Source organism: Cuculus canorus, chromosome 5 (assembly GCF_017976375.1).
Source record: "Cuculus canorus isolate bCucCan1 chromosome 5, bCucCan1.pri, whole genome shotgun sequence".
In the NCBI taxonomy this organism is placed as follows: domain Eukaryota; kingdom Metazoa; phylum Chordata; class Aves; order Cuculiformes; family Cuculidae; genus Cuculus; species Cuculus canorus.
Genome location: NC_071405.1, coordinates 27,997,627 through 28,023,543, shown reverse-complemented (window position 1 = coordinate 28,023,543; position 25,917 = coordinate 27,997,627). Strand labels below are relative to the sequence as shown.

At 45.0% G+C, this 25,917-nt stretch overlaps 2 protein-coding genes across 3 annotated transcripts in view; one reads left to right on the top strand and one right to left on the bottom strand.

Moving 5' to 3' along the window:
* Positions 1-272: 272 nt before the first annotated feature.
* Positions 273-6,372, bottom strand: LOC128852238 (translation initiation factor IF-2-like). 2 transcript variants are annotated; one of them, XR_008449959.1, is made up of 3 exons: positions 5,784-6,372; positions 4,290-4,739; positions 273-1,564 (listed from the first exon to the last, which is right to left on the bottom strand). XR_008449959.1 is itself a non-coding variant. In XM_054067071.1 (2 exons), the coding sequence occupies exons 1-2, from the start codon at positions 6,370-6,372 to the stop codon at positions 1,137-1,139; spliced, it is 1,017 nt and encodes a 338-aa protein (XP_053923046.1). In that variant the 3' UTR covers positions 273-1,136. The 2 variants fall into 2 exon arrangements, 1 of the variants encoding a protein (XP_053923046.1); XM_054067071.1 differs by lacking the exon at positions 4,290-4,739.
* The window catches only part of CCDC85C (coiled-coil domain containing 85C), a 115,317-nt gene continuing 95,700 nt past the window's right edge, over positions 6,301-25,917 (top strand). The window contains exon 1 of the mRNA XM_009559163.2: positions 6,301-7,286. Within this exon, the coding sequence (XP_009557458.2) occupies positions 6,575-7,286 (712 nt within the window). The 5' untranslated portion in view covers positions 6,301-6,574. The remainder of the gene's footprint in view (positions 7,287-25,917) is intronic.

Sequence of the window (25,917 nt, the reverse complement as noted above, 5' to 3'; positions counted from 1 at the left end):
TTGTCACATATGGAACAGCACTCTGCCTCATCCAAAACATCTGAAAGGGGTTGTTAGGTTTGTAAAGAAAATGCAGAGGTATTGAAGGAAAAAAAAATCAATGTAATATGAATATACTCTTGGCAAAGCCAGTGTCTAAACCACCAGAGGCTTAAATGATGTAGGTCTAAATCCCAGGAGCTTCCTGGGCCTTGTGCAGTAGGTGGATGCTGCACACCCATGAATGACGTAACTAAACCTGGGAGTGGTCGTTTTGTCTTGCAAAACAACCCCCTGCAAGTACCTCCAGGCTGTGGGACTGACTTGTGTCCCCAGATAGACAGAGCCCCCTCCTGTGTGCTCTGCATGTAAATCAGGGCAGAATTTGGCCTCTGGGATGTACCCTGATGTGACAGTAACAGAGGGGTGCAGTTTAGTGGTGCCAAATGAAGCATGCAAACCCTTGCCTTCCATTTCCCCCAGCTATTTGTTGGATCACCTGTGTTTATAAAGGAGTATTGACAAAAGATAAAGATGTATCAAGCTATCTCTGCCCTTCTTCCCATGTTAGATAGGATGGTAAATATTTTTGGAAGAGATGTAAACCTTACTGCTTCTGGGAAGAAGGCAAGTGGTACCAGATGGCAGAGAGAAGAAAACTCACCCTATGGGCAATTTTTTTCACAGTATTCTCATAAGCATCTGGTATTTGCCACTGGCAGAGACAATACAAGGGCCAGTGCTCTGATGCAGTCTGCCTGCTTCCCTATTCCGGCTGCTGTCTGATAGCTTTCCTGTTCACGAGATGTTCAGTTAAATTTTTATTTCTTGACATACACTTGGATTCAGGGTCTCAGTAGCACTTCTCTTTGGGTAGATGATGGCAGTGGAGGTGACAGCTCACCAGCACATGGTCTCAGTTCACAGGCGCGTGGCGATCCTGGTGATTCAAATGTTGTGAGAAGTTTGGGGATTTTTCTTAACACTTGTAAAACATCCCTCTAATATTGTATGCAGCCTTCTGACCACACAATGAAGATGGATTCCCATCATACATTTAACTAGCAGTGAAATTTCTGCTCTAGCTATTACATATGAGTTTGGGAAGTGTCAACCACTTGCAGCTCCCAGCAAGTGCAGCAAGTGCCTATTGTCTCTTAGGATTCTGCTTCCAGAGCAGATCTGCAACTCCCTTGCTCTCCAGTTTGGATGCTACTCTTTCTAACAGTTTTCAGAGGGCACTGTTTATACCTTTTGGAGGATCTGTTTTCTGGCATAGAAAAGAGTTTTCCGGGCACAATCATAGTTATTCTCTGAATATCTGTAAGGCTTTCAAACAAGTTGGTGCATTTTAGAATTTCACTAGCAGTTTCAGGGCACAAAATAAAAAGGCTTTGTGGACACAAGATGAAACCTTCCATTAATACGCAAGGAGGAGAATGAACGAACTGGATGGCCCTGTTATATTGCCAGAAGCCAGCATTATGGAGTGCTGCATAATCTTCGAAGAGACTGCTTTTTCCTCGTAGGTCACTCAAGGGGCAAATGGAGGAATAAAGGTTTTTCACTGGAAGGTTCAGCTGATCTGCAAAAAGAAAGAATGATGCATGACAGTTCTTCAGGTAGCTGCTACTTGGAAAAATGTTCTACCTGAAAATACTGCTTAATCAGGCTAGAAGTGAGGTACCTATCCTTATAGTACAGATTAGGAGCGCTGCACATTTTTTCTTCTGTTATCGTGCAGCTTTGTTGCACAAAACAGAGCTCCTCTGTCGCAATCTGGATGGTGTATTTCAAACCATGAATCAAGGATTAGTCCTTGGTGCTGATTTACAAGGAAATTCCAATGCCACAGAGGATTCATTACCTGTGTAAATGATTCATGGAGTACATGTTTTATGAGATGGGTCCTCAACGCATATAAACTAGGGCACGGCCTTGATGCGCACATAGCAGTGTGCACCTCCTTGCAAAGGCAAAGTCCTGGGAGAGTCCCACTGGGATTCCTCCTTTCCCTCTGCCCACTCTCACACCGGATGAGTGGGCTTTGGGAAAGCCATCCCTCTCGAGGAGGGGGACAGTAGGACAGACCTGAGCTGTGGCAGTGCCTTCTGTAATACTAATGCAGCCCTGTAGAGGGAATGCTTTGGTAAGACTTCAATGAGGCTACAAATTGCTGTGTTGTATCAGGGACCAAATTCACTCTTAGCTTCATCTGCTGAATTCAGGAGGTAACATCACGGATACTCTACCCAATAGATTTTTTTTCCAAAATTCTTGTCATGTTATAATTAGCTTTAATATTTCTTCCCTGACTGAAGAGGGTGGAAGTGTCCGTCTGATTCAGAGCAAGGGATAGGCTTTGATGCTGTCTTACATGGGCATCAAAAGCTTAAGATGACACACATATAAGAAAGTGTTTTTCAGTGGCAGATTGTAGGAGGCACTGTGGCCACATGTATCAAAAGGGAGTCCATAGGGTGTTGTTTACCAGCCTATCCCATGTTTAATCTTAAATTGGCATGGGGAAATCATAAGGCCTTCTGAACAACACCAGGAAAATGGTCTTGTTAACTAAAACTAAAAAGCACAAACCCATCAAAAGTACTCTGATGTTACGTATTATTTCTGTTGATTAAAAATCTGCTTGCAACACTGGGTTTGCTCTTGATCATAAAACTCTGCACTGACCTAGTCTTTTCCCTCCAAGATATCAGAGCACTTTAAAAACCTGCTTCATCCCAGCTCTGAGTTCCACTGTGCCCACAGATAATCTGGGACATAGACACTTTCTTATACCTCCAGGCTTTGCCCCTCTGCTCTAGCACTGCTGCCTTGCCTTTCCAAGCTAAAAGGATTTTCCTCTCCTACAATGCAAAGTCCACCTTGAAGAGAAGACAAAGGAGCAGAACAGGCGACAACACATGGTGCCCAATTGATTTAGCTCTCACTCACCCAACCCTGCTAATCCCAGCCTACTCTCTTGGTTGATAATGGAGGCACCCGGCAGATAAATTTAAGTGCAGCTTCAATGCCACCTCCAGAGCATACAGATCTGGATGCCCAAGCACAGCAGGTCACCACACTTCAACAGCCACCTGGGCACCAGAATGACAGCAAACCCCTTGTGAATGGTGGCAGGGTGGATCTGTACCATTAACTTTCCTGAAAACACAGACATGCTGAAAGCTAGTCTTAATCATCACAGGGACTTCCTCTGTGGATATTAATAATCTCCTTGCTTCCTCTGAGGAGCCCCCCTGTCTGCTGGGCTCAGGCTCTGCAGAAGCATCAATAAAGCTCAAACTTTGCAAGGTTACATCTAGAAAAAACAGCTTTTCCTGGGGAAAAAAAAAAAAAATCAAGCAAATGTCAGGCAGGCCCAGCAACACGCTGCCTGGGCCTGGCAGTGCCACAGCAAGGCTGCACCTGTGTCTGTGGTGCAGCTGCCAGAGGCTTCTCCTCCTCTGTTGACTTCAGCCAGTGATGGACAGTTGGTCTGCAGGATCCTTGAGCTCTGCTCCTCCTTCTCCAAGCCACCGGCCAGGGATCTGCTAGTCAGATCACAGCTTGGGAGGGTCTGGGAGAAGCACTTTCCGCTTCCTGTGGGGAAGGATGTGATTAAAGCTTTGCAAACAAAAGGCTTGGCTTGGAAGATGCCTGGGTGCCTTCTAGATGTGATGCAGCCATGGGCCGTGGCAGCGTGCCCCATTACAGTGGGTGCTACCTTCTGGTGGCCTGACTCACGGTGATGGCCTGGCACAGAAGCAGGAGGTGGGGCACAGCCTGATCACATAGCACACTGGCTATGGCCTGTCTGGGACCTGCCAGAGGGGTCTCAGACCACAGGAGTAGTGATCTCTTGGCATAGACACTTTCTGGTTTCCACATCCAAAGGGCTGATTCTGGAGGGGCTGACTGACCATGGCCAGGACTGTGCCTTTTGGAGATCTACCACCAAGGTGTGTACCCAGGTCAGAGCACAGCTGGTCCTAGGTGGCCCCTGCTCTATCTGCTCATAGCAATCCCCCCTGAAGGGGGCAAGCTGGCCTCTGCTGGTTTCCACAGTGAATTCCTTCCTCCCTAAGGAACTACCCTGGTGTGGGTATGTGCTAGTGAGAGGTGTCCTCTTCACATCTTCACTTCAGTGCAGCGCGTTCCCAGGGCTCCATAACCTGCATATGTCACATGAAATGAACTAGTGTCTGTGTTCTCTCTTAAGCTCCTCTTGCCTTTTTGATACTGAAGGGATAAAAGCTATTTTGGGAGAGGAGAAGAGCCAAGAGTGCCCATGGAGGGGACTAACTTACCCAGAAGCAGGGAAATCCTGCTGTTCTGCTCCCTCAGGGAACAGGCAGTTATCCCAGCTTGCCAAGGGTATCGTCAGAAAACAAGAAGTACAGACTCATGCAGAATAACATCCAAGAAACTGCAGCTTTAGTGACTGAGGGTCAGGAATAGAACACCAAAAGGCAGAAGTTGCAGTCCTGTTCCGATGTTTCTTCCATGCACAGGCCATCTGCTCTGCATCCCACACTCTGGCATCAGATCTGATGTTTCTTTGTAGCTAGAGGGTGTCTTGACCAGCTTTCCAGCGTGGTCAGAAATCTGAGGTTGCACTGAGTCAAATAATTTACTGAGGTTCCTCAAGAACACAAAGCTGGCAATTCCCTGCGGCCTTTTAAGGATACTTTTGTGGAAAAAAGCTGGCAGCACTGTCGCTCTGTCCTGGTGCAGCTTTCATTACTTACAATGTGAAACTGTAGAAAGATATATATAACTATAGAAAGATAGCATAGCCCTAGGAAGAGTAAATCAGGCTAAAAGTCAGGGGATATAATGCAAGGATATACGAAACCTGCCTACAAGTTGCCTGGAAAACCCACTTTATTAATTTTCTGTACCCATTAAGAGGTTTGCCTGATGTGCGGAGAAGTTATGCGTGCTCCTGACAGTAAGCACCACCAGGACCTGGCTAGATTTAACCGAGCAATAAGTGTTATCTGTGTCTCAAGGACAGTTTCCTCGCACAGTTCAGCGCAGAATACACGGGCCCCAGGAGCAGGGAGGCTGGCACCGGCTCCTTCCACCTGCAGGATCCGGCCGAGGCAGGAAGGACCCGGGGACAAAGGCGGCTGCCCCAGGGGCAGCACGGAGCGGTGCAGCAGCGATGCCCCAGCAAACCCCGCTCCGCTCCCAGGCTCCATTCCCGCGCTGGGCGGCAGCGGGACCGGGACCCTCCGGCGCCGCTCCCCCAGGCGCGTTTTCCTGCCAATCCAAACCCCACCCTTCCCTGGTCTGGTGCTCCCTCCAGGAATTTTTCTTTAAATAAAAAACGAAAAAAGGGAAAAGAGAAAAAAAAGGAAAAAGGAAAAAGAGAAAAAAAGGAAAAAGAGAAAAAAAAGGAAAAAGAGAAAAAAGGAAAAAGGGAAAAAGAGAAAAAAGGAAAAAGAAAAGAGGAAAAAGAGAAGGAAAAAGAGAAAAAAGGAAAAAAAGAAAAAAGGAAAAAAGAGCAAAAAGGAAAAAGAGAAAAAAGGAAAAAAGAGAAAAAAGGAAAAAGAGAAAAAAGGAAAAAAAGAAAAAAGGAAAAAGAGAAAAAAGGAAAAAGAAAAGAGAGGAAGAGAGTATGGAAGAGAGAGGGGAAGGGGAGAGAGAGAGAATGGAGAAAAAACCAAAAAATAATAAGAAACCCCAATAAACCAGGCAAAGGGGGGGGTGGCAGAGGCAGGGCGGGGGCAGCGGTGAGCCAGCCCCGGCCGCGGCGGGCAGGGCAGGGCGGGGGGAGCGGCTCGGTCCCTTTGTACCTGCCGTTCGCAGGCGCTGGGCGGCCCCACATTGGCTGCGGCTCCGGTAACCCGAGCCGGGGCGCGGCGCGCCGGGCACGGGCGGCGCTCGACTCGGTTCAGCTCGGTTCGGTTCAGCTCCGCCGCTCGGCTCGGGCAGGGGCAAAGCCGCGCCTCCCGGCCGGCAGGAGGTGGGACCAGCCCCGGCGCTGCCGCCCGCCTCCTCCCTCCGTCTCTGTGTCTCCCTGCCTCCCGAGGGCTGAGCCATTCCGGGAAGGCGCCGCTCCCGCGCCGGGCTCGGCCGCACATCGCCGCGGGGCTGCGGGCGGAGCGGGGGGCGCGGTGCCGGGTGCCCGCGGCGGGGAGGGGGCGGCAGGACCAGGGGACGGAGCGCCCGAGGACGGGGCGCAGCGGCCGCCCGGCGCTTGTTTTTGCCCAGGGTAAGTTGGCCGATCCCCGGCGGAGGCTCCGCTTGGCTCCCGGCTCCCTGCCGCCCCCAGCCCCCTTTGGGGGGGGCACCCCTTTTTTTTACGGTTATTTCCCCCAGTCCCCCGCGTTTGGTGGTGGTTTGGTGGTGGTTTTTTTTGGGTTTTTTTTTTTTTTTCCCCATTTTATTATGGGGTCTATGGGGGAGCAGCTCTTTCAGACCAGCGTTGCGATTCTTCCTTGTCTAACGCTCTGCGGAGAACTATAATATTTCTTCCCCGAGATGCTGCAGAGAATTTGAGTTCCAGGAAATCAGGCGAACCAAAATAATTCGAATAACCCGAACCATTTGTTACCACGTGAGTGCAAACGCTGCCTAGGCAGAGATGATGGCAAAAAATTCCCTGGAAGGGTCTAAAGAAGACCTGAGCAAAATTACGGAGGAGGAGATGCTGAGGTGGAGCAAGGAAGAGCTGGTGAAAAGACTCAGGAAAGTGGAGAATGAAAAGATGAACTTAATGGTGGAACACGGCAACTTGATGAAGGACGTGAACCGGCGGCTCCAGCTCCACCTGCACGAGATCCGCGGGCTGAAGGAGGTGAACCAGAAGTTGCAGGACGACAACCAGGAGCTGAGGGAGCTCTGCTGCTTCTTGGACGACGACCGGCAGAAAGGCAAGAAGCTGTCGAGGGAATGGCAGCGCTTCGGGAGGCACACGGCCAGCGTGATGTGGAAGGAGGTGGGCATGTACCAGCAGAAGCTGAAGGACCTGGAGGCGAGGCAGGAGACCCTCCTGCGCGAGAACGTGGAGCTGAAGGAGATGGTGCTCATGCTGGACGAGGAGCGGAGCGGGGCCGGCTCGCGGAGCTCCATCGACAGCCAGAACAGCCTGACCAACCTCAACGGTGGCTCGGCCACCAGGGACGTGGGGGACGGGAGCAGCACCTCCAGCACGGGCAGCGCGGGCAGCCCCGACCACCACCACCACCACCTCCACCATCACAAGGCCGGCGACAGCAAGGCCGGGGCGATGCGGAGGTCTATGGATGACCTGTCCGCACCCCTCCACCACCGGAGCATCCCCAACGGCCTCAATGGTGAGCCTCTCCCCTCCCACCCCACGGCAGCAGGTGCCGCCGGGCTTGCCCTGCGCCGCCTCCCCCGCCAGGTCCCGTCCTCCTTGGCGATGGGATGGATGAGGGATGCCAGAGCATCCCCTGACCATCCTTGGTGACCTCTTCGGAAGGGCAGCCTCGGGGGGAAGCCCTGTTGTGAAGGGGGTGTGTTTGTGCTGCTCCTTGACAGCGTTATCGGTGTCTGGGGCTGAAGGCTGGAGCCTTCTTTATCTGAAGGGTTGGTGTTGTGTTTTGTTTGTTTATTTTGTTTTTGACGAAAACCAGCTCGAGCTTTCAGGGTTAAATAAACCTTGATTTTTATTTTTTTTTTCCATCTCTTCCTCTCATCCCCTGCCCCCCAGATATTTTGATTTACCTTTGTATTGTTTGTTTGCTAGTTTGATGAGATTGATAAAGAGCCTGGATGAGATTTTTGATGCATCTGTTGAAAGTGCAGGTCTTCTCCACAGAGCATCACCTGTTAGCTCCGTGAGCTCTTGGGACAGGCTGGCTCTGGCATGCTCAGCAGTTTTGGAGAGGTGCGACTGCCTCCGGCCCCATTCCCTTGCTCTGCCTCAGAAACAGGAGGTTTTCTTTTATAGAAGAGGTTGCTCTCCAAGGGACGCTGTACTCACAGTTTTGTTTAGCCTAGTCATTAAAGCAAGCTCCACTATGAAATCGTGCCAAGCCTCTTCTAACAGTTTGTATTCAAGCAAAGTTTCTCCTGTTGTCTAATAGTGGTTAGGCGTTAAAATAATAATATAGGCTTAGCTTTAAAATGGAGATTTTTTTTTTTCTCTTTTGAAACAAGCAAGACTTGACTTATAGAAGAAGTAGTTTGGTCAAGAGGATTAAATAGGAATCAAACCAGACACGAATCTAATCAATTCTTGTATATAAGACTCCTTTTAGTATTCTTAAATCTTTTTTCCAACCAGAGAGGACTGTTTTCTGGTTGGGGGGGGTACCCTTTTCCCTCCTCCAAGCACAGAGCCCCAGAGGCTGGCTCTGACTGGTGTCAGCACTGAGTGTGTTTACCAGATCACAGTGCCTTCAGCTCTTAGAGTTTTCGGTGGTCCGGGTGGGACTAGGGAGTGCTGGTCCTTTTTCTTTTTTTTTTTTTTTCTTGTGATTATGGCAAGTGCTTATGCCCTAAGAGATCTGAGGGCACGCAGTACCAATCAACCCAGTTCTCAAGTTCATGAATTTGCCATGTGTGGTCCTGTTGTCACAGCTGTGTGTCTCCACTCACAGCTGGAGATGTTCCAGACACCTCACTCACCCAATAGACAGGGATTGCTGTTTTCAAGGGTGATCTAGTCACCAGATGTTGCATGGTACAGCAAGCATCTTTAAATGTTGTTTTTTTTTCCTCTCTCTCTCTGTCTTCTAGTGCTGTGTAAATCAGAAGTATCTGGTTTGTAAATCTGCAGATAGCTTCTGCTCCTGGTGTGACTTGACTTTTATTTTCTTAAAGCATTGTTTGCTCTGCACAGAGGCCTGGAGAGCACTTGGCAGATAGTGAATGTGCTGTTACTGGTTTGGTACAGAATGGCCTGGCAGTTCCGGTGGTTTGTGAACCTGAGACCACATCCCTTATGGGTATCAGCAGCTGGCTAGAACAAAGCCAGTTGAATTCATTCCTGTTAGCACCAGGGCTCTTGTGGATATGGGACACCACTACAGCCTCCGAGCTGTTCTTTAAGCCTGGTGCGAGGTGCTGTGGGATTCTGTGCATGAGATTCAAGTCATTCCTTCCTGCCTGCAGTAAGTGGCAGGATTATTCTTGCAGAGATCAGTCCTCATTGACACAAATGTGTGCTGGACGGTGCCCTGCAGCATCACTCGGAGGGGACTGAGCTGAGTCTCATGTCCTACCCTGTGCAGGGTAAGTGTAGGAAGGTAGAGCGTCTTCGTGTGTGTGTGTTTCCATACATGCCTCTGCACCGTTTCTCCTGCTCCTGTATAGAACGTATGAGTATGGGTTCAAGTATTTCAGATGTGACCTTAGGTTTTAATGACTTCGGGTTTTGGAATGCCTGTAGAAGATGGTCTCTGTGGGAAGCACTGAAGCTAGCTCTTTGCTGTGAACCTGCCCAGCTTCATTTCTGAGGGTGGGACAGATATGATCAACGCTTTTAAAGCTAATAATCCTTATAAAGATGCAAACAAGCCTGATCTCTCCACTTAGGTAGTGAAGCTGTAAAATGTCTTGAATAGTTGTCATTCTCAGATAGCATCGGTATTCAGCAAGGCCATTTCCCTCACTGCCTTTAGAAGTGCCTCTCAATACATATGCAAATACAAAGCTTATCAGGCCCCTTTTTTGACTGACAGCAAGAAGTCTGGGAAGGAGGCTTGCCTGGGACCAAGCGGCAAATGTGTTCAGCCTGTGACGGTGTGGTGGAGCAGGACAGGCGAACACGAAAACCAAACCCAGAGAGTGAGGTGGGCAGTGGAGCTGTCACGGAGCAGCCCCGGCAGCGAGCATCCTCCTGTGTCTCCTGCTGCCGGCTCTGCCTTCCGTGCAGGAAGCTTAGGTCTCGGCCTTTTTATACTCTTTTCCTGATGACTGGTTGTTTTGTTTTTGGTTTTTTTTTTTTTGTTTTTTTTTTGTTTGTTTGTTCGTTTGTTTGTTTGTTTGTTTTCCCTCTAGGGATAGAACAGAGGGGGGAAGAGGAGAAAGTGTGGCTTTTCATTTTTAGGTTGCAAACTTCAGTCTGGTTTGCAGTGGTCTCATGTCTTTAAAACACTGGGTAACTAACTAGCATGTGTGTAAAGCAGAGACTGTCCAGCCTAATACCACAGTGAACAGCCCTCATATACTTTCTTACAGAGAGTGGAGGCAGATCTGAAAAGAATGCACGGCAGAATTTCTTATCTGTAATAAGGACACAGCAGAAGCCTTGGACAACTGGTGGGGGCAAGGCATGATGGAGCTGCTTATGAGATTACCTCTGCATATGGAAAAACTGGAAAGTCCTGAAATTGGAAGCTGAATGGTGCTGCCACTGCTAGTGGTATCCCTTGGGCTTTGTAGGGCGCACTGCTTTTCTAGGTATCGAGCAGGACTGTTTCACTTATTTAGTGCTTTCCTAAAGGAGTCAGGACTATACTGGCTGTTAAATGCTCTCCAGAAGGTAGCTTTTTAATGAAATCTTAGCAAGTAAAGGTGGATTAAATATTTATTATTTTCTTTTCAGCCGTCCTTTGGAAGTAAATTGGTAAACCAGGGATCGATTTATTTGCCCATGTGACCCATCCCAATGAGAGGTGGTGAACTCTAGATTTGTAAGGTGAATTTGGTTTAAATGATATGAGCTTAAAAGAACCAAAACCATCCCAACCTGTGATCCACCTTCCCTTCACTCTTCTGAAATCTATTTACTTTTATAAACTGGCTTTTTGGAAGCTGGTGTTTAAGTATTCGCTCATGGAAGATAAGGTAATAAGTGTAACTCATAGGGTGAATATGGTTAATATTAGATGACACATGTAATTGTATACTTGGTCTGAAAGTAAGTGGTATGTCCATTCTGTATATGATCTGGGACCTGGTCTGTGGGGACAGGAGCACCTCCAACCTGCATGATGGGAGCTGGCCAGTTGCATCAGTGTTGAGTGATAGGCCACAGTTCTCATAAATCTACCCACAAATCCAGGACAGAAATCAAGGCACAACTGTCCTGTTGTGCTTGTGAGTGCTTTGTCTTTCCTTTGTATGTGAGCAAGAGTCTCTATGTGCCTTCAGGTATCACAGGATACCTCCCTGGACTGAGGTGTGTGGGAACATTGGGAGGAGTGACTGAAAGCTCCCTGAGGCCAGGGCTTCTGCTGGTTTTAGCCTTATCTAGCGCTGAATGGGACAATGTCTATCCCTCTGCAAACCTGGAGGGGTACAGACTCCTACCTAGCTGGTGGTGTGCCTGGGACAAAATCGTGTGCATGCAGGCAAAGCTTTCAGGCTTTGCTATTTTTTCCTCCAGCCACTGAATGTTGTTGCTGGAACTCCTCTTCGTCTTCCACTGAAGCTGTTGGCTTTGGGTTCCCACAATGGGCCGGATGGTTTCCAGTGTCTCATTGACTTTATACTAGCAGGGTAAAATGCTAATGCATTTCTTTATCAATGTGAGAAGCTGGGGTCTTTTTTTTGTTTTAATTATTAAAACCATCAAAGCTTAAAAAGTGGTCAGAAAGGCCCAGAAGAAAGCTGTGGGTACAGCAGGCAGCCTGCGGTAGCAGAGACCTTAAGCTATGGCCCCTTGCTGCTGTCTGCTCCAACAGAAGAAGAATGGTCTCTCAGGGTGAGGGCGTAGGAAGATCTCAGTTCTATTGATTCCCACTTGTACATGTCCACATATTTACCTAGAGGATATGATATATTACAGTTAAAATGGTGGCAAAGAGAAATGGCTTGTTCCCTGTGGGTTAGTATTGATCAAATGTGCAACTACCCTGTACGTATTTCTTCTCTTCTTCACACGGCCTTTAGGCCAAAGTCTTTTGTTTTTATTAGCGTATTTATAATCAATATATATATTATTTACTATGAGGTATTAATGAGGCCTTTGAGATGAGAAGGTGCAGGGACAGAAGCAAAGGGTAAGGTTCATCTCATTTAATTGGAGCTATCTCCAATACAGACGTAAGTGTTTGTGTCCCCTTGGGTTTCCTTTATCAGCCATGTGGAGAAAGGCACTTTGGGGTCTTGATTTATGTCAACTATACCTACTTTAGAGGGAGAAGAGTTGCACGCTAATCATGCTCTTTCTGTCTGCTGATGGGAAGGCAGCCTGGACAGTTAGTTCATATGCAGCCATCTGAAGTCAGATGAGATCGGTCCTGTTCTATGTGTTGTGGTGACTACTGTCCGCTCTTCTAGTCTGTGCTTGCTCTGATGAAAGGGAGGAAACCACCTTTCTCAGCTGTCACCCGCTTGCAGTTGCCACACTGCCTGGGCACAGCAGCCTGACTCAGAGAAAGCCCTGCTGTCTGTGATGGAGACCTGTCAGAGCCCAGGGGCCCCTGCTATGCTTAAGCAGAAGTTCGGCTGCTTGACTAATTAATATCTTTCTTATATCAAGAGCATTTTTCATCCTCTGAACATTGCTTTAACTTTTCTTTTTTTGATAATGCTGTATTTATTTTGGTGCTGTAGGCTGCTATGTACAATTTTCGTGTGATTAAACTAGGAAACCTGTCTGGGCTGGTACACTTGATACAAGACTGCTGTCCGTCTTTTTTGTGAGTCCAAATGGGGTCTGCCTATAGGTTTATCAGTGCTGAGATCTTGAACACTGAGGGTACAGATTGAGTTTTTTGTGGTCAGCAGGCCACTCCTCCAAGAGGCTTCAGTGGAACGCTCCACTTAAAGCATCTGTCTTGCCTGCTCCTGCCTCCCTGCTGGAGTACTGCCTGTGCCAGCCCACTTGGCTCCCAAACTTCAGGGTAGCTGCTGTCCCTGAGAAAAAGGCTTGAGGTACTTAATCTAGGTACTAAAATTGGTTCTTATCTGGAAGTGTATTCTTCATAGTAGCGTGGCTTTTTTTGTTTAGAAATACAACTCTAAATAGTTTCTAAACTCTAAATAGTTTAGAAATACAACTCTAAATAATGTAGAAATACAAACTCTTTCAGTTTTCTATAGAGATACTTTGTTCCCAGATGTCCTGTTGAAGAAAAAAACTTGTATTGTTTTAAAAGGCAATTTTCTATGGGCCTTTGATGGAATTATCCACTTAACACTTGTCAAAAGCAATCAAAATAAGGGGAATAAACTGTGTTGGTTACGTGGAAGTGATTTGGTCCTCTGGAGGCGTTTCATCAAATAAAGCTGAGCATCGAATTAAATGGTGATCTAATTAAGTGTCAGGCATGGGAACCCAAAATGCAGCCTTGGCAGGTGTTACGCTTGATATGTGTGTATGGAGATGAGGGACATGAACAATAACACTAACAGAAACATTGCCTCTGGAAGCTTGAGGGTTAATGCTTTTGTTGGAATAAGTCTGACCACATCCATGCATCCTCATTGATACTGGAAGTCCTCCCTGGCGAGGAGGCCCAAGTCTGTCTTGGCATTGCTACGGCCGTGCTTTCATCTTACGCAGAGATATCGATGGCAGGGTCTGCTGATGTTGTCTCAGACTGGCCCTGAGACATACTTCTGTATTGGGGTACCCCTTTGAAGAGGCTTTGGGAGCAGAAGGGTGGACAATGGCTGATCTCACTGGTGGATAAGATGGGGATGAGGTGCTTAAACATTCAGAAATATCTGGTATACATCATAAGGTATGGAATGAGAGGAATGAAGAACATAAGCCTATTGAAATATACTTAAAACACCTAAATTGTGGAAGGCTTAAGTCCTTTCCACGCTTACAATCAGGCCTTAATGCATCATGCTGCAAAACACACTCGCCTGTAACAGGGAAGGTTTGGAGGCTGCACATCCAGATTTCCTGTGAATTAGCAGTGACTGGCTGGGTTTGTTTCTGCATTCTGTATTTTTAACCTGACTTTTTGTCTGCCAGCCAGAATTCATCCTGCCCTGTCGCCAAATGTCATCATTCCCTTGTGGTTAACTTGCTGCAATTCATGAAACACTTGGCTGCCATAAATAGTTATGTGCAGAGGTTCCTCGGCACGCAGAGCGGGCAGAATTCACAGGCAGTGCTCCTAGGCACTTGCACACTAACATGTCCACCAAGAGGATGTTGACCCACTTCTGCAAATAGATAACTCCTGGCAGAAAAAGTAACACTGTCTCAGATAATCTGTCTTTCCCTTGCCTACTGAATTGTGAAGCAAAAAGCAAGCAAGCTCCATCTTCTGAATTAACAGCGATGTGTGCACAGTACTCCCCATTGAAATGAGTGTGTAAATCAGCTCTTGATCTGAGGAGGGCTTAAAATGGCCACAATTCATTTGTATTTTTTTTTTTTTAATGTATAATGAGTGCTTTTGTTAGTGAATGAGGTGTATGGAGTTCAGGACTCAGCTGCTCTTAGGCAGTAGGAAACATTTATCACCATGGCGATTGAAGGCTGCTGTACAGGTTATTTTGAACACTTCTCTGGTGACTCATATCTGGGCCAGGACTGTGTATGTCAGGTTACACCTGTATGCACAGGGACCAAAGTATGTATACTCTTCTCTCCTTAAACTTCTTCTTGGATTGCCGTTTGCTGCTCTTGGGAAGCTCATTGATTGCACTGACTTTTTTACATCGCTGAGCAATGGTGCCAAATGTTCATTTTGCTCAGGGACTCTTCTGTGAAGGGTCTGTGTGAAAGATTGTCCATTTGAAGTAGATTACAGGTTATTTATTGGTTGGATTTGGGACTGGAGCACTTTGAAGCGCTGTTAAAAGTGCTGTCAGTATTGTGGCTGTGTTTCTTGGCTTAGCAAGTGGTTGTAGATCCTCCATTTCCAGGCAACTTTTGGTGAGGTTGAGGTGATCCTAGATCTGATATGAATTATCTTGTTGTCTGTATAGGCATCTCCTACAGTCTTGTAGGACAGGATGTCTCCTGATTGCCTGGAGTGCCTGTGGTGGGAAAGGGCTGTGCTGTCTATAGCAGAGGGAGCTCCAGCAATGAGTGCTGGGCTTATGGCATCAGGGCTTTGGCCAGCTGTAAGCTGCAGTCGCAGGGGTAACACATTAGTTGTCTTGTGCGCTTGCATCAACCCTGGCTTGCTGGCAGAATTAGTTCAATGAAAGCTGGAGTGTTCTGAAAAGCCCTTCAAATGTTGCTCCGTCCCCCATTCCATGCAGTGATGCTCAAGACTGCATACTGCTGCCTTTCCTCTCATTTAATCCCAAACTCCTCTGCTGCTGGGTTTCATCGATGTTGTGGAGGGTCAGCAGAATGTGAATATTTATGGGAGATGGAGAATGTAGTGTATGAATTAAACAGATGGAGGAAAGCCTAGGCCGGGATGCAAGAGAAGGTACTTTGCTGCTCTTTCAAACCATCTCCATGGCAGTAGGGTGCTCCAGGGCTGCCTATGCCTGGGGGTTTGGCAGCTGCATCTGACCTGTCCCTGCCTTCCTGGGACAACACATGGCATGGTGAGGAGAGCTGTGGAGTGGGTGCTGCTCTATCATCTTGCTGCAGAAAACCAATGGAGAGGAATGGAGCAGGCAAAAGGACCACTCAAAATAGAGCCGTAAAACCAAACTGTTATTTCAGAAAAAAAAAAAAAAAAAGTAAGCCTTACTGCATTTCCAGTCCCCAAAGTGTAATATTTCTATGGAAACCAATGCAGCAGAAGGCTTGCTGTCAATCTCTAACGTAGTGGGTTGACTAGATTTAAAAAATGTTTGTCCTTCCCTACATCTTCCATCCTGGATCATCTGGAGGTAGGTTGCTGTATATCACAGCTGCAAGGTTAAAACTTGCATTCCTGGTTTCTGACTCTCTGTTAAGTGCTAAGCAGTCTCTGGAGGGTTGGCATCCATCTTTCATGTGCAGTTTTTTACTTGCTAAGGTACATTTCATTCACTCTTTGACACTTATTGGTAACACCCTCTTCCTACAAATGACACTCCTGTGTGCTCCTTTAAGGATGGCTGTTTAAGGTACCTTTAAGGGTGGTACACCTTGGTGCCTGGAGGAGTTACATCAGGGACACTGTTTGACTTGAACAGACTTAAGACTTAGACTCTGTACACTTGCTTTAATCTTATATTCAGAGGAGATCCATAATGTCTTTAATCTCCAACAATGGACATAATCTGGCCTATTTAGTCCTTGATTTTTGTGTAGCCGGAGGACTACTTCTGATTATATATATGTGCAGCTATTTGCCATTGTCATGTTGATGTTGTCACTCATTTCCCCCTATTTTCATTTTTAGTAGCATCTACTAGAAATGGCTCCAGGCCAGCCTCTATAGAAGTCCACTGTTTTATACCAGAGTAGCATTGTCAGATGCTAGCAGAGTATCAGTAATAAAATTTTGGTTGGTGCTGAATCTTTTTCAGCTCCTAAGAGAGGTGTTAAGAAAATCTTATTTTTATGTACAATATTAAAGCACTTTTGTGATGTACAGTATTCTTTTGTCTTCCTGGTTTCCTTTTCTTATTTCCTTTACCGGGGTTTGCAGTCTCATATTTATATATTTCACAGCAGCTGAATATAACTTTGATCTATGCTTTGGATCTGCAGAGCTTTTAATCCCTTTCCACTGAGTTAAAAGCTTGTTTGCTGCTGAATGTGATACATAGATATAGGTTACATGATCTTCACCAGTAGCTCATACATTGCACAAAGATGGCATATTGTGAAAAACTCCAATAAAATGTCCCCTTGTTAGTTTGTGTGACTGTAACTTAAAACCAGCATGGGAGTAAGTCAGTTCTTCACTCCTGTGCAGACTGCTGATATACCTGTCCTTTGCTGTTAACATACCTATGTACGCGCTTTATTTCATTTATGAATTCATTTCTTTGTGGTGTTTATGTTTTAGGCTACAAACCAGTTAAGTATTTCAGCCAGTGCAGCAGGCTTTCTGTCTTCCATCTGATAACATTTGTGGTGTTTTCCCTTTTCATTCTCTTCACTGCTTGTTACATCTCTTAAAAGGTGGGGATTGCTTTTTAAAGCCCGAACATTTATTTTGCTTTGGTGTCTTGAAAGATGATAATGTATGCCTTGTTTGTGGAGGTATCTTCTGGAGTGGCTGCAGGTTCCACCTCAGGAAAAATAATGATTTCTGGAGCTTTCAGTCCTCTAGGGCACACGGAAGTAACTGCATGTGTGTGATTGCATTCAGCTGTCTTCTGGAAGTTGCTCTTACTGAGTTTTTGGTGTAGCTGTTTGCTTTCTGGATTATGGGCAGCTTATTTGGAAGTCTCCCATGCTTGTCTCCTGTAACAAAATGCAGTCCTCTTTTTACGAGTTCAGTTAGGACTGTATTATTTAAGGTGTAAGCTTTAAAATAACAAAGGGATGGATAGTTTTGCAACTCACAGCATTTAATTGGGACTCAGATTTGATGTGTTTTCTCATTGTAACGTGGCCTTCTGATGTAGTCTTAGGTAAATGACATGATTTGTGGTTGTCTTTTTATAAAACCAGGATAATATATTTCCTTTACCTTCTCCAAGTTACTTGTGGTTTGTTGGGTCGTTTGTAACATGCTTGTACAATGCAACAGAATTAGACCCTTACCTCAGGTGGGGCCTCTTAATCATTGCTATGATACCAGTGATAACAAACAACGCAGGTTTTCAGTTATAATCAGCTAGCAAGGAAGGAGCAGCTTTTATAGTAACTAGAACTCTAGACGCTTCTAATTCCCAATTTTGGAGTTGCTTCAAATCCTGTTTCAGTTTTACTGGGATAAAAGCACTTTATGTGTTGGGGTGGTTCTTTCTGTATTGTATATATTCTTGGGACTGTAGGATGATGAAGTATGGACAGTCTCCAGCCAACTGTCAATAATAGAAATATGTTATTTCTAATAATTCTCCTAAATGAATTCTCCCAAAATGTAATAATTCTCTCAAATGAGGAGATGGGCAAAATAAGACAAAGAGCAGTGTTTCTCTCTGCAGCTGGAGACAAGTGCAGAAAGATGCTACTGACGTCACAGCAACAGGTTATCTCGGAGACTGAGGACAACATCTGTTGTTATTTCATCTCATCCCATCTGCATTGCCCAGTTGAGTATCATATCATATGTGTTTGTTAAAATGCTGTTTATCTGGCAGCCTTGTGGAGTTCCAGCTGAGGTGAACCACAACTGTGAAGCAGACGGCTTCTTGTCACGTTGCTCCCACATCACCGCAAAGCAGCGGTGTCTTTGCTGTAATTGCTGAAGACACCTTTCCTCTTTCCAATTAAGCTCTTACCTGATCCCTTGATTGCTGTATTTCTGATGCTAATAATGTGGTAACTCCTTACAGGCCCTGACTGAAAAGTCATCAAAGTCACTTTTGGGTGTGAACTTGGTGTTTCTTAACTACCTTCTGCTTTTATTCATTTGAGTAGTGGAATTTGTAGGGAGGTTCTATTTGTCAGTGTATCACCGAATCATTAGGAGGGTGACAAGACCGCGGTAACTCTTCCTAGGCAATTATGTGTGAAAGGTTGTCAGTATGAGTAGTATGGGAAGTTAAAAGCCTTAATTTTCATTTGGAATTGAAACCCTAATGACTTTCCACTCCCACAGTTCATAAAAACCTTGTTTCAGCCTCAAGTTGACCAAGGAAAGGGGGAGGGGGTTCTTTTATTGCAGACTTTTTTTGTGCAGGATTATTATGAAAAAGCAGATTTATGAGTCACTGTTCTTTGTATAAAAGATAATTACTATAGAACGAAGCTCAGAAAAGTGACATTTTATGACTTCACTGCTGGCCACGCAGTGTGAGCTTTTGCTTTCTTTCTTTTCAATTAGTTAAGTTAAACAACATCTCTGTTTGAAAGGGCTAATTATATTCCTGTTTGTTGTTTGCCTTGTAGGCTAAAAATGTTTTCTATATGTAAAGCTAAGCAATGAGGGAGAGAGAAAGGATCACCCCAAATAAATGCTATTTAATTATTTAAAATGATGGGTGTAGATCCTGTGGGGTAAAGTGGATTGTTGCATTTAGTCACATCCATCACTCACAGTGTAGTAAGGAAGAGAAACTGGATCACGCAAATCCTTTTGTTAACCCTAGAATGATAATTAAGTTCCTCTGGAAATTTGTTCTTTAAATGAACATTCCTCTAAATAATGATGTTGTTTAGTCTGTGCTTAAATATAAAGCTCTGTGTTTATCCACTTCTGCATGTTTTGTAGTTTCTTTTTTTTTCTTGAAGTAAAGGGAGCATTTTGTAACTCAGTAGTGTCTGCTGCTTTACGCAGGTGTGAGCTGAGGGTGGATGGGTATGTAGAGGTGGCACATGCAGGTCAGAGTCCTGCTTTGGCTCTACGGCAGCAGGTCAAGAGTTTGCACAACAGCAAGTGATCCGGAGCATCTTTGTTTTTTGTGATCTATCTAGGGTACCTGAAGGCATCTTCTATTTAAAGGACAGGTGCTCAGCATTTTCAGAGTGTTAAGTATTCTGAATGTGATTCAGACTTTGCTCTTGGAACTATCTGAGGTGACTAGCTAATTTTCTTGGCCTCAGGGCTGTAGCTTGAGAAGGTACTGCTGCAGAGCTGTAAATGCCCTCAGTTTGTTGGACCTACACTGTTACGAGCTTTCTGATCCCACAGTTGTAGAGACAAGTCTGCTCAGAGTCCCTCAAGATGAGGAATGGATCGCGTAAACAGCAGCTGATGCAGTTGTTGGAGAGGCCTCTATTTTTCCTTTCAAACTGTTATAGCATCTTGGCCAGATTGGACAGGGAAGGTTTCCGATGGAAAATCTGGTGTCCTATACTTTCATTCTGCCTTATTTGGATAAAAATTAGGAGGCTGTCCTTTTAATTATTTTTTTTTTTAATTTGGCAGTTCAAAGTGAAACAAATTTTTGGGAAAGGCTTGGAGCCGGCCTTGTAAAAGGAATGTTATGTAAAAGGTAAAACTCCCATATTGTGTTAAACGTAAAGGTGGTGATACTTGTATTTGACCTTTTTTAAATGAGATATTTCATTTTTGGATTTAACCCAAAACATATCAAACACAAAGAGACAGGGTTGTTTTGCAGATGTTGTCTTTGACAGAGCTGGAGGAAGGGGCTGGGCAAGGTGGAGTGTGTGGTCTGGCACGGTGAGCTGTGGAGGTGCCAACCTCCTGGACCTGGTGCAGGAGGGTAGAGAGTAAGGGGACAATTTAGGGGAGAACTTCTGTCAAGCTCAGATGAAACTCTCAAGCACCCCTTGTGCTGAGCTAGGGGAGTAGATGTCCTCACCATGGGTGAGAAGTAGGCAGCAAGAGTGGCCTGCGTAGGATGGAGTTAGAGACCACTGCAAAGGGGTGTGGCAGCAGCCTGGAGGAGGACATGGAGTAAATGAGTCCAAAGATGTGGTTTGGGAGCTAGCTGTTATTTTTAACAGCCAATTTCATTGAACTGGATTGAACTCCCTCCAGCACAGCATTGATGATGGAGCCTGGAGCTATAAAGATTGTATTTTGATCAGCAAGTCAAAAGCAAGTCTACCACTAGTTATGAATACATTTTCAGAATTGCAGGCAAAGGAGATCTCAGAATAATAATGGGCAGAAAGAGTTGCCTGAAGGGACCAGCTTCCTTGATAAATGCTGGAGGAGGTGTAGACCTGAACTTTGCACTTCTTCCTGTCTCAGCTTTTTAAAAATGTGCAAACATAGTTTTGAACCTGTTGAAATCCTGAGTAGACATAATGCAAGATGGCAAGAAAACCAGCAATGGTGGAGTTCTGAAAATACAAGTGGTTCAGTTGAAGATGCACGGGATAATTGAGGAAAATAAGTGCCTGTGTGTCCTGTGCTGTCTGTCTTTGACCCAGTTGGTTATTCCATGATGAATTCTGATCTGTATGATTCGAATGACAGATCTGGGTTCTGAAGTGCTTATAATTAGATTAAGACTGTGTAGTAAACCTTAATGGTGCATGAAAAGCTACTGCTGGATTTGCAGTAATACCTACTTTTCTGCCTTAGAACACAGTGAATAATACTTTATGGTTGTATAACTCCTTCCATACAAAGAAGTCTAGGAGTGCTTTGTAAATTCTAATGGGTTTGGCCTCGTAGCATATTTATAAGCCTGAGAAGTAGCATTAGTCCCCTTTTTTTTATGGTTTGAGTGTTCACTAGCCTAAGTATGCAAAGAGCAGGCAACAGAGCTTTTGTCTGCTGACTCTCTTGGGCCTTATCTGCAGGACTTGGTAGGCTTTCTGAGTATGTCTGAGGCATGCTCAGAAATTTTACTGTGTATTCAATCCAGCAAATGAGTTGTTTTTTTGCAAACCTCTGGGCATCCATTGTGAAGCAAAAAGTATTGTAATTATTTGATGGTAATTTCTTGCTCGCCTTTTCGTTCTGCAGCAACAGTGAGTGAAGCTAATCCTCTACTGGAATGAAATCAGTTTGGGCATTATGAATATCGTTTCCTTGCCCAGAACAAAGAGGCTAAGCTCATGTGAATGAAAACTCCTGTTATCTTTACATGGGAATTGCAGGTGGATGAGGAATGTGGGGTCAGCCTGGATTGGAAGCAGATAATTGCCTGTGTCAAAGGGCAGTGAGAGTGATGACTGTGAATAACGCCTCGCAAAGTAGGTAGGATCAGGCACTGCGATGGGAATGTACAGATTTTTCTCTAACAGCTTCTTCAGATGTTCATCCCAGAATGTCTTCATTATTTGTACAGATTTAGTGGTGGGATGTTCTGCAACATAAACACTGTTGGATTGTAGGTAAATTTTATAAAAAAATTTTGTGTGTAAATGCAGTGCTTGGTGATAACTGCCAGTAAGATGGTTTTAGAGGGAGAAGTCCCTATTTAGCTGTAGGATGAGCATATGCAAGCAGACATTTCAAACACTGCTTTTGCATTCCTAACCTGAAAAGCTGCTTCCAGATCTCAGTGTTTTTCTGAGGAATGGAGACCAATGAGGATCTTGGCTGTAAAGCTCTAGCTGTGGAGGTGTTGATCCTCATGATATGGATATACATCTACCAGCAGAGCTTATTGTTTGGATGAGCAGCATCTGTGGTCTCAGAGATTCCCTCATGGCCCAAGGTGGTCAAGCCAGGAGACTAATGGTGTCCTGAAGCTGTTATGGGAGGGGTGGTGACTCTGGCGGAAGTTTGGTAGTGGAGATTAGGAACAGGAGAACATACCTGTATTTTTGACAGTAGTTTTATTAGAAAACGCTAAGGGAGTTACCTAGGAAGATTTACATGTGGTTGATTATTATTTTGTTGGCACGATGGAAACTGCAATAATAAGCTAGTTGGCACTTGAAAAAAGGTACATATTTTCTTGTTTTCAGAGGCAACTGCTTTGTCTACTCTTTGTCTTTCCACATGTGGATCAGACTTGTCTCATATTTTAAGATGTTACTGCACTGAAGAAGGCCGTTCTTACAGGCTTTTTACATTCAGTTATATGAGCTATACCAAAGGTGAATTTGCCTTGTGGGCTTGTGCTGTGCAGGTAATGACCATGCGAACATGAAGGGGTTGTTTGACTTCTGTCAAATTCATACAAAGCATATAAATGGCAGCTGGGGTCATAAGCAGGAGGCAAAGATTTGAAGCATATGGTAATGTACTTTACCTGAATAATTTCGGTGGGACAGTCTCTGGGATATCATTATTTCCTTGTACCGTGATATCCACAGAACCAGACGTACAAGGGCTGTACTACACAATGTGTTCTGGTCCTGGAGTTGTGTTCATTGTGCTCTTCAGATGTGTATCTCACTGAATTAAATCATATTAAAGCAGTTGTCTCCATATGTCTGTCCTGTGTTTTTAGTCTGATTCTGGTCTGTTAAATTCCATGCTGGTATGTGACCTTTTTCCTTATCTGTCCACTTCTGGAATGCAACCTAGCCTTATCTCTTCACCACAGAACAAAAGGTTTTCTGAAATGTTGTTTGCTTGTGGCTACAAATAACAAACTTCAGGTGAATAGCAAGAGGTTTGGGCAAGGCAAAGCACAGTCATGCAGATACAGGGTATTTCAGTATGTGACATGGCATTCTTGCAGAGCCGGGAGCTGGAGCATCCTATAGAGAGGCTCTTAGTTGACTGTGCAGTGCTTAATCTTTCTAATACAGCCCATAATCTGTAGTGAAAGATCTAGATAATGCAAGAAAACAGTTATTTATCTGGGATTAGCCTACATGAAACATTTACATTGAACAGAAACTAGGCCAGAAGACCATTCTTTTGTAAATGGTGGTGATGAATTGTGAGCTGATCCAAAGTCTTTTGAAGTTAAAAAAACTTTTTAATTCCTGCAGTGAATGGACTTGGGACCCTGGACTTGGGTTTACTAAGACCCCTTGGATCCCTGGACTTTGTCTTAGTACTACAGTCTACGTCTATCAGTGTTCTCGCTGCAAAGAGGAAAGTCTTGTTTAAAAAAAAAAAAAAGTCAACCCTGACCCTCCCCAGGCACCCAAGCAAGCGTGCCAAATAAGCGGAGTGCAATTAATATCATATTTTTCACAAATTCTTATGTTGGCTGCTGATCGGTGCCTCTTTATGAAGAACAGTCTGCCTGCTTTTCCGAATCCTTGCTCTGCTAGCTGTGCACAAGGCGTTTTCCTGATGATTTATTATGGTAGAAGCTACGGAGTAATCCTTGGTAAATAGACTTTTACACGTGACAGTCTAGTGAATGGGAGATTATTTATACTTGGCTATTCTATTGCTGCTTATTACCATATGATGTTTCATTGAATACAACTGTATGTCTGCCTCTACTCTTTGAGAACTAGAAAGGTTTCACAGCATTCCTATCTTCTGCTCAGCAGAGCCTCACAAAGAGGGCACTTTCCAACATGACAAATGGGGTTTGCAGGTGGCTTTGTGCCTGGTAGGTCTGGTTGTGTGAGGGAAGCTGAGTTTTGGCTCTTGGCAAGACTCGTAGTACTGTTATGCTGAAGGTGTTTTAGCAGTTGAGCTTAGCGTTGCCAGCTGCCTGAACTCTTACACGGTTTTGCACTGCAGAACTGGCCTGTTCTTATATGCATTTAGTTAGGGAAATCCTCATAACTCTTACAGGTCTTACAAGACATGTAGCTACGTATTTCCAGTTGATTAATTTAGTTTAAAGTATGCATTGCACCAGCTGAAGATAAGAATACTGTTTCCTCTGACATTAGGAGAATTATTTAGATTTTTATTAGCTAGTATTTTTCATGTAATTTCTTTGATGCAGATCCTGCTGTTTACTGCTGCTATATACTACATTTTTAATTTATATATTCTCATTAAACTAAAATTATTTTTTCCCCCCATTTGGAAATCAATGCAATGTAAAACAAAACAAAATTCAGAACAGTGGCTTAAAGTGATGAGATTTGCTAGGTATTTTGTTTAATATACCCTGACTGCACTGAGGTCCACAGTCAAACTTTCCTTGACATCGGAAGCATTAGTATTTCACTTCTTATTTCCCATTTACCCCTAACGTCTTTTTGTTCCTGGCTAGCACGTATTACATCTTTAATTATTTCATTTCAACATGGCTTTTAAAAATCATGACCCTTTCTGTCCACGGTCAAGCCCTGTGTTGCTGCACCCTTGTGCTCTGAGACCTCATTCATAAACATTTCTCCAAACATGGCTCTTTATCCTGCGTCCAGGGATGCGAGAGAATCCCATACAATAGCAAGGCTGAGATAAAAGCTGCTATTGTGGAGGGGGCGCCGGGGTGGTAGCGTGGAGGGGCCCGGCAGCCTCGTCAGGCTGGGACCATTGTGCCAATAATTGGATTTCTGCTGGCAGTGGCCAGGCGGTGGGAGCAGGAGTGGGGCGTACCAAAGCAGTCATGCCCGACGCAATAAACCTGGCAGTGATTGGGGGAGGCAGATGACCTTTAGAGCCCGTGTTGTTGAGCGAGACCTAATACCATACAAATGCACCAGGTTGCAACTTTATTAGTGATTAGACACAGAGATAAGCCTCAGCACATTGCCTAATCTGCAGAGCCTAATTCCAGGCATTGAAGCCAGGGATGCTGATGCAGACCAAGTGCCCATTCAGTCTGAGTGAGCTGGAGTGGCTGCAGACAATATGATAGGGAGTTTCTGGATTGCCTGTCTGATCAGCCTTTGCTGTGGGAATGTACTAGAAGTAGGGAATTGAGAAGAGGGTCATACAATTGTCTTCAAATCCGGCTTCACTTTTGTTACAGCTGATTAGAAGAATATTTGCAGTGAGCAAGGACTGGTCCTTGCAAGGACCAGTTCTGAGAACAGCAAGGAGCTGTTCTGAGTTCGTCTTGTCTTCTGCCGGACAGGATTCCCTTTCCTGCAGCACAGTGTAAAAGCTTAGACAGCCTTGGCCTATGGCAAGTGATCCATGATGGATGTTCTAGGCTGTGGCTGGCTGCTACTGATGTGCCTGTGTGAATGCTTGAAAGCTCGTAACATTTTCCACCACCAAAGATGAATTGCTGTAGGACAAGGGTTAAGACGCTCCTTGACAGCACAGCAAATATGATGCTCTGGTATGCTCTGCTCTTGGATTTCCTCCAAGGATTGCTCTTTGAGGAGTTTTGGCCTCATGGCTTGCTGCAAAGACCTGGTGCTTGGTGCCATCCTTTAAACATAATGTGGGAGCCTCCAATTGGATTGTATACAGAACTTGGTCTGCATTACAAAGATATGCATTGAAATGTTTGGCAGATTCACTCTACAAATCCAGACAAGCCCATGCAACCCTACCTTCTAAATCCATACCTTGGAAGTCTGCCTCCCAGAGCCACTGCAGACTTCCTTATCCTGGGCTCTTGGGTCACGTTTACCTTGTCTTCAGACCCACCTGGACAACCACACAAATATTATCTAAGAAACCAGCTTACTAATAGCCATACCCTCTTCACTTTGTCAATCAGGGGAGCTCTTTTTGACCTTTATTTGGACATACTGGTATTAAACTAATCCTGCTCAATCTCTGTAGTGACAGGGTGACCTATTTTTTTTTAACTCTTGTAAAATGATGTTGTTAA